The sequence below is a fragment of the Falco cherrug genome, chromosome W, assembly GCF_023634085.1.
Source record: "Falco cherrug isolate bFalChe1 chromosome W, bFalChe1.pri, whole genome shotgun sequence".
NCBI classification, from domain to species: Eukaryota; Metazoa; Chordata; class Aves; order Falconiformes; family Falconidae; genus Falco; species Falco cherrug.
In genome coordinates this window covers 3,778,368-3,787,119 of record NC_073719.1, presented here as the reverse complement: position 1 = coordinate 3,787,119, position 8,752 = coordinate 3,778,368, and the positions used below count along the sequence as shown (strand labels likewise).

Below are 8,752 nucleotides of genomic sequence, written 5' to 3'. Positions count from 1 at the left end.
TGAGTAGGAGGTCGAGATCTTCCACTACCACAATTACTTTTTACCCTAGTATCCTTGAGTCTTACTTCTTCAGCAGTTTGTTTTCTTTTAGCAGTTAGCAGGTCCTTGTCAGAAGGCTCCTTATTTACATTCTTGTTGAGCTCATCTACATCTGTGCTAACTGTCCCTTCTTGGAATGCTGAGAGGGTCGAGCTCCAAACCTTCTTTCTCAGACAATGAGGCTCCTGCTTGCATGTTGATGGTTCCTGTTATCTATGCAGCTCCTGCTTGCAGCAGAGTTTTAGGTTTCTTACTATATTTTCTCGTATCAGTGTATAGGCTTATTTAAAGGTGACTTATTTAAAGGTGAATAGGAAACTGTACAGGAAGGACAATTTTAAACCTGTGTTGGCTTCATCATGTTAGTAACTGCCCTCAGAGGAGAAACCCAAGGGACAATGTTTAACCAAGTGGCTTGCCTGAGGTACAGGAATCATTATAGGGAAATGAGGAACATGAAGTGTGGTTTGGTTTTTATTTAAGTTGTATAAAGGCAGTCATGAGGTGAGGATGGATGAATGCTGTTGACAGTATGGACTGAAGAGCTGCTGGCAGGTTGGGGAGCGAGTATGAAGCATGCCTCTAAGCTGCTCTACTTGGCACACGGGAGGCTTATGAGTAGATATTAGGTAGATAAAGCTATTACATTAGAACTTCAAGGCAGCTCGGTCACCATCTGATGCCAAATAGGAGCATATGTGTGTTTGTAAGTCGGGGACAGGGCCAAGAGGAGAGGCGCAGGGAGGTGGCCCCAGGGTAGCAGGGGCGCCCATCTTGTGCCAGCCCCGCCGAGGTGCCGCGAAGGGCAGAGGACGAGGACTACCCTGGCAGCGCTTCAGCCCCCGCCTCCCCCGTGAGCCGTTCCTGCCGTGACGCCGCGGCGAGCCGCACAGGCGCAGCAGTATCCAGCCAGCGCCTTTTTTCTCTTCTCCCCTCCTCCCTCTCCCCGTCCGCCCTTCCTTCCTCCCTTCCCTTCCGCCCTGCCGGAGCCGTCGCGGTCGGTGCTGCCACCGCCGCCGCTGCTGCTGTGCGCGCTCTCCTTGCCTCCTGTGCGCCCAGCCGGCAGCGCCTCCGATCTCCCTGGCTGCCCCATGAAGATATGGCAACGGCCAACTTCGGCAAGATCCAGATAGGGATCTACGTGGAGATCAAGCGCAGCGATGGTCAGTGGGGCAGGGGCGGTGGGAGGGGCCAGCCCGGCGGAGCGGCCGCAGCCCCTGGCCGGGCGCCGCTGCCGCCACCCAGGTTCGCGGCGCGGGGGGGCGGGGGCTGTGCGCGGGGCCCATTGTGTGCGCGGGGCCGGGGAGGGGCCGGGCCTGGCGCGCGCTGCGGTTGTCAGTGGAACGCTCGCGCTTGGCGGCGGAGAGCGGTTGCGCGGGGCGCGAGCGGCGGCGGCCGCCGCTGGGGACGGGGAGGCTGCAGCAGGGCGGGGCGGCGAAGGGTGGGAGGCTGAAATGGGGGGGGGGAGAAGGGCGAGTTGGGTGCGAGGGGAATGAAGCAGGGATGGGATGGGTTCATGGGTGAGGGGAAAACGGGACGAGTGTGGGGTGAGCAATGAGACGTGCGGGGTGGTTGTGGATGGGGTTGATGAGGTGATTTGGGGGGGAGAGGGATGAGGGTGGGGAGGAAAGCCTGGGGAGGTTTTCGCGGGAAGGTGGGAGGGGCATAGGGGAGGGGATGAGGTGATGGAAGGAGGAAAAGCCTTCAATGCAAAGTAATTACTTCTTGTTTGCTCTGGTGTATGAGCCATGTTCTGAAAAAATGACACAACAGTATGCTCTGACAGAAATGCCTTTGGACACTAACATCATTTCACATAAAAGCTTGATGTTATTATTTCAGATGTTCCTTATGGTTAAAATATAAGAAGAGTTGTTATTTCTCCGTTGGGGATCCAGTGTTTCTCATCTTGCCCAGCATCTCTTGATGGGAGGATGTATGGTGCTGTCTAGATATACATGTGAATAAAGGAAACATGTGTGTTTGGTTTAGGGTAATAACTCTTCATATTTGTATGGAAAGAGAGAACTGAAATGGGAAGTTCACTCACTGAATCAATGGCAAGTCACTCATGACTTCAGCTCTTCAATTTGAGTAGGAATATGTCATCTGCTCTTGGCCTCTATGAGATCTGTGAAGCCTACTAAACAGGGGTGGGGTTCTGATAGGATTTTCTGGAAAGTCTTTTTTTTTGTTTGTTTTTCTCCAGGGTTCAGGAGCTTGCTAAAGAATAATCAGATTTTTTAGGGGAAGAAACACCTGGAGGTCAAAGGCACTGAAGTTAGCATGGTTTTGTCATGAGGCAGGAAACAAACAGCCAGCAAGCTTTATGCAGCTTGCCTTCTCATGTCCCATACTGCAGTTCAACCCTGTAATAAAATAATGGTTAGTGTTGGCTGGACACTATATTAAACCTAACTCCTCATTTTGTGCTTAATGGCTTGTGTGTCACATGAAGAATCTGATAGGTTATTTGCATAAGTCCTGCAGATCTCTGTCTGAGGTTTCAGAAAACTTCACTGTAGTAACTTGTAAAACTGTTTTTTTCTGAGGCCTATGTGAACTTCTAATAATTGTTACTGTTTGTTTTGTATGCCTTTGGAAAATAAAGCATGAGAATGCTTTGCTTCCCTCCCCCCCCCCCCCCCCCCCCAGTTCTGTTCACTTCTAATGTCAGAAGTGAGGACAGTAACTCTTGAACATAACAATACTTATTTTCATTACTGTTAATGGTTTACGTATTTTGCTGTATCACATATGTAATGCAGAACATTAAATATATTACTCATCAGTAATATACTAGGGGAATGCCTTCACAGCAGTTGCTCAAACAATAGGGTTTTGAGCATTTTTGTTAACTTGGTCCTTGTGCGAGCATCCACACTGCAGTGTCATACCAGGGTTAGTGGGTCCTGGTTATTGTGAGGTTTGCTTGTTTTTCATTGGGACTGGAGGAGGAGATGCCACGTTATGGCTCAGGCTACTGCAGTGTTCTGTCATTCTCTTCCCAATAAACTGTTGGAGGAACTGTCCTAGGTATGTGGAAGGGAGCATTTTGAGAAAGATATTGAAGGACAGCCAGCACTAGATTGCATTTAGATTGCATTGCCTTTCAGAAGGTAAGTTTCCAACCTGAGCTGTGGTTGCACAGGCAATCGAGATTGATCTAGCTGCTTCTAACAAGGGGAGGTCTTGCTTCCTGTGCCTGTCAGCTGTGTTGTTCCTATAAACTGTCCCATCAGTGTGCCCAATGATTTTTTTTCTCTCTGTTGATTTAATACATTCATTGATGATTTGATTCTCTAAAGAGTAGAAAACTTTTGGATGTACTAGTTGTCTGCAGGATTAGTGAGTTCAAATGACTCAGAGTGATCCATGACCCCAACAGTATCAGTGTGTAGGAAATGCATGGCCAGGACAAAGTGGAGGTGAGAAGCATGATGTTCTGGTTCAGTCACAGTGAGCTATCTGGATCTGCTCTACTCAGAACTATATTCTAGGTAGAATCAGGGCTGTGTATCATACCAGCTACCCTAGGCTGAAAGCATGATTAAAACCGTTTAAGAAACTTTTTGGAGAAAGTGGTGTGTTGGTCTGGGCTTTTTGTTACATTTTGTCTTGTCTGTAGTAAGTCCTTTTTTAAAACTAAATATTGTTTTGAGAGGTAAGTATAATAATTATTTAAATATTCCTTATTTACCTGTTTATTTGTTGAATCCAGAGAAGAATAAACTTTTAGTTTGTTAATCGGGCCATTTGAAAAAGTATGCATTTTTTCCCATCTGTACACCAGTTATGTTAAACACTTCCCAGAATACAGAGCTTTATTAATTCCAGATAAGTCTATTTTCCTTTAAATAAAAATAAAAACTAACAATAGCAATTTTTTTGTGAAATATCACTGTTAAAAGTCATACTTGTTCATTACAAAAAAATTACAAAGACATGTAGAACACAATAAATGTAATAATGTGACCAGAATATTCTGGAAAGAAGTTACATATTTTGTCAAGTTTGACAAAGTTCTAATTAGTGTTTCATGAGAGATTTCTTATAGAACTGAACAGAATATAGATGTACAAATGAAAGGCATTATGAGATCTCGTGGCCAAAAACACATGAAAAACAGTGTTTGGATAAAGCCCAACATTTTCAAGGACTGGATACATTGAGAATATCCATCTATGTATATTTGATCTCCTCAGGGTGTGCATAATCTGCTAAGTCCTCTCGGACTCTAGTTTGATAGTTAATCAGTTCCATACAATCGTGTATTAACTCCTCCTTTGGTTCCCCATATAAGAACTGAGCAGGGTTTAAAATCTTGCTGGTCACCAATGTCAAATCCTACTGATTGAGTAAGATGGCTTCATATTTTAACATCCTACTATCAGTAAGCCATTTTTCCGCCTTTTGATTAAGTATATTTCTGATAGAATGCAGAGTATGTACCATCAATTTTCCCCCGAATGTAAGTTTTCGACTTTCCTCTACTAAAATTGAGGTGGCAGCTACTGCTTGAATGCATATCGGCCAACCTCTACCGACGGGATCCAACATTTTGGATAAGAAGGCCACAGGCTTTTTAATCCCTCCCCAGTCCTGAGCCAGTACCCCATGTGCAACACCACCTTCCACATTTACATATAAATAGAAAGGGTTATCCAAGGAAGGGAGATTCAACACAGGTACTTGTGTCAATTTGGTCTTTAGTTGTTCCAAACTAGCCTTGTCTTCCTTTGTCAATGTAGGACTTTCCTCAATGAGTTTGTCATACAAGAATCTTATTACCTGCGTGTATCCCTCAATCCACAACCTACAATATCCCAATAGCCCCAAAAGTTTCCTTACCTCAGTCTTATTTTGGGGGGTGGGGGTGGGGGGGAAGTATGCCATTTATTCTTTCTGGGTTCAGTCTACGGCTTCCCTAACTAACGATGTGCCCTAAATATTTGACCTCAGGTTCCACAAACTGAAGTTTCTGCTTGGATACTCTCAGTTCCTCCTGTCCTAAAAAGTTCAACAGTTGTATGGTCGCTTCCTGTACATTTTCCTCTTCCATCCCTGAAACTAATAGGTCATCCACATATTGTATTAGCTGCGTTCCTTTGGGGGTTTGGAATTGCTGGAGGACTTGCTCCAAAGCTTGTCCAAATAAGTTTGGGGATTTGGTAAACCCCTGGGGTAATTTTGTCCATCTATATTGTTGTCTACGTCCGTTGTAGGGATCTTCCCATTCAAAGGCAAAGACATTTCTGCTCCGCTCATCCAGTGGGCAAGCCCAAAATGCATCCTTGAGATCAATTACACTAAAAGCACTTATGTTGGGGTGATACTTTGCTTAAAAGGGTTTATGGGTTGTGTACTACAGGATATCGAGTTATGGTTCTTTTATTTACTTCTTGAAGGTCCTGGACCAGCTGGTACATTCCGTTGGATTTCTTAACAGGCAGGATGGGAGTACTGTGAGGAGACATACAGGGTTCCAGAGTGCCCTCTTTTACCAGAGCATCAGTTATTGGTTGGAGCCCTTTTCGTCCTTCTAGTGATATGGGATATTGCCGAACCCTTATCAGACGCCCTTCATCCTGGATAGAAATGACAATGGGTTCTATACCCAGGCTTCCTCGGTTTCCATCCCCAGCCCACACTTTAGGGTCTATTCTCAACTCATCCTCCTGAGTCAACCTCAAAAATTTTACCACCATTCTCCCTTCACCAAGAACAACTCCTATCCCTAGTTGAACTTGTAGGTCTCTTCCCAGTAAATTGCATCCTGCCCCTGGGACAAATAAAATGTCTCCTTTCTCCCTTCAGTTATTCCCTTTCATCTCTATTTGTCTAAATATTGGAGCACTAAACCCCTCCCCTTTTGCTCTGATTATTTTTATGGTATCTTTGCTTACTTCACACCCCAGAGGTACTTGACACACACATGTTCATTCCGCTCCAGTGTCCACTACAAATTCTCATGTTTCCTCCTGGGGTCCTACTTGTGGATTTATCAAGGGCTCTAGGTGGGATCCTTCCCCCCAGGAGGAAGAGCCCCTGACACCCCTAGTCCTCTGCAATTTCTTCCTGGGTCATTTTAAAGACCTTAAGATCTTTATTTCATTTTGGACATTCTCTTTTAAAGTGTCCTTTCCCACAGTAAAAGCAGCTGCTCCTCTCCCCCCCCCCCCTTTTTTTTAGGAATCCCTCTATTTCTCTGAAGATCCCCATTCCTCATGGTGGCAATCATTATCTTTGCTTCAACTTTAGCCTTTTCCTCATCCCATCTCACATACACAGTTTGTGCTTCCCTTAGTAGCTCATTTAGTCCTTTTTCTTCTAACTTTTCCAGCTTCCTATGGATGTCTGGCCAGTCATGGGTAACAAAGCGTACTTTCAAAAGGGTCTGCCCTGCTGTACTCTCGAGATCTACTCCTGAATATTGTTGCATGTTTTTCCAGAGCCTGGTTAACCATTCGGTAGGAGTTTTATCCTTATCCTGTTGCCCATCAAAAGCCTTTGCAACATTCTGTCCCCGGGAAGTAGCCTCCTTTAATACCTTTAATGATCAGGCTACGGTAATCTGACATATTTCTCTTGTTAGCCATACTATTATGAACCCAGTTGGGATTTGTTAGGGGCATCTTCTGATCTCCAGGTGGTCCTTGTTGATTTTCCCTTTCCCAAACTCTCATGCCTGCTACCCTAATCATTTGCCTTTCTTCTGGGGAAAAGATAATGTTCAGTGTGGACTGCATTTCTTCCCACGTGTAGATACCGGGCCCCAGAAACTGATCAAATTGTTTGGCAATCCCCAGAGGATCCTCTAATAAGCCCTTAAGCTCCTTCTTAAAGTTCCTGATTTCGGTAGAAGTCAAAGGGGTGTTCACAAACCCAGTACCTCCCTGTGCCCCTCCCAATGGTACTTCTCTAAGTGGAAAAACTCCAACTGCCTGCTCTTCACCTGGTGCTATCACTTTAACAGTTTGTCTCAGTTCCTGGTCTTTGCCTGGTGCTATCACTTTAACAGTTTGCTGGTCTTCACCTGGTGCTATCGCTTTAAGAGTTTGCCTCTGTCTAGTTCTGGGAGTCCTGTTGGGTCAGGGTATACTTCCTCTTTCATCAGGCCCTTCGGTGCCCTCACTTGAAGGGGCATTAGAAATCACCAGGTATGGAGGGGGCAAGGACTCAAGGGGGTCCCATTTACAAGGTGATTCCTCTACCTCCTTTGCTCTGAACACTCCCACTGATCCTGGCTAAATTTTCCCTTTCCAGCAAGCAGCGTATTCATTCTCCTCTGGATTAGGGGATTCTCGGGCATTCACATAGAGGTTTAATGCTTGACAAAGCCAACCCTCAAATGACCCATAAAGGGGCCAATACACATGATCTGGTCTAATCTCTTCCTTGGTCTACTCTAACATACAATATTTTATCATTTTTGTTTTATCTTTATCCTTAGTTCTCTCAGTACTTTCCCAATTTGCTAACATCAGCCCCAGTGGACTGTCTGGGGGTATTTAATTTGGTATTCTCTGGCTCCCCTTTTTCCTGGGACTCGTTTTACTACTTCCCTGTCCCATATTTTCCCTGGGGCTGTCTTCCACACGGCTTTCCACTCACTTCGTCTCTTCACCAGCCAAGTCCCTCACGGGATATTGGAACCGCGGTTAAAAAGACTCCACACTCGCTTCCTGGAATGGGGCTACCCCGTCAGGTCTCACTCAGTCATGCAGTCAAGCCCCCACTTCCTGCCCAACCGAGTAATACTTACAGTCCTTCTTCTTACTTGGGTCTTCGTGTACGTGAATTTCAGGCGACCGTGGTTTTACTTCCCGGGGAGCTCCAAGTGGTTTTTGCTCTAAGAACCTCTCTCACTCTCTCTCGGGCATTCAGCCAACAGTCCCAGTGGTCAGAGGCGTGCCGTCAGAGTTCACTGAAATCAGTGAGGTGCGCTTCCTATCTGACAGTCACCAAAGATCCTGGGGCCAGGAGAACTAGTTCGCCCAGACGAGCTCCCAGATTTGTTATAAATAGCTGACCTGTCAAAGGTAGGTTCGGAAATCTTTTATTTTAAGGCAAAGTCAAAGAGCAAAAACCACAGCACTGGGTGCGTGACTCTAGTCAGAGGCGTGCCAAACAAGTTCAAATATGATCTACTTATACCATTGAGGTTGCATCAGCCATATACATATTCCTTGAAATGATTTAAATAACTCCACCCCCACTGCGCTTGTGCTTTTTAGTCATTGGGGTCCTCTGGTGGTTGTGCAGGGATGGTCAGATATCTTCCTCGAGGTGAACTTTGGACCTGAGGAGGGCAGCTTATCTGTCTAGCACAGCACTTAGTGAAAAGCCAATCTCTGTTTGTTCGTTTCTCACATGGATGTGGATGGTAGGAATATCAAATTTTACAGTAAAAATTAAAAAAATACACCAGCAACTGTAAAAGGTAGTTTAAATAACCTCTAACTAACAGAAGGTAGGAAGAAAACTTGCCTGTGGCTGTGTTATTTTGAAATTGCCTACTTAAGAATTTTCTTCACTTGTCTCTGAGGCAGCTGGAACTGGTCATGGTCAAAGATAATCCATCTAGTCCAAAATCCTACTGGCAGCTCCTCTCTCCTTAGGCTTGCCAAAACATCATTGTAATTGTCTCACCTTCAAACACAAACAAGTCTAAATTTTTGTAATGGTAAGGCCTTAATTTTTTCTTTAAAGC

At 45.3% G+C, this 8,752-nt stretch overlaps 1 protein-coding gene across 5 annotated transcripts in view; it reads left to right on the top strand.

Moving 5' to 3' along the window:
- The first annotated feature begins 425 nt into the window (after nt 1–425).
- LOC129734523 (kinesin-like protein KIF2A) overlaps nt 426–8,752 on the top strand; it is an 88,053-nt gene continuing 79,726 nt past the window's right edge. For 2 of the 5 annotated variants that reach the window (XR_008730092.1, XM_055698105.1), the window contains exon 1: nt 426–1,202. Coding sequence is in view for 3 of the 5 variants with exons in the window: in XM_055698105.1 (XP_055554080.1) it covers nt 1,139–1,202 (64 nt within the window). In the remaining 2 variants the exon portion in view is untranslated. The remainder of the gene's footprint in view (nt 1,203–8,752) is intronic. The other 3 variants (XM_055698101.1, XM_055698104.1, XM_055698102.1) reach the window with 2 other exon arrangements.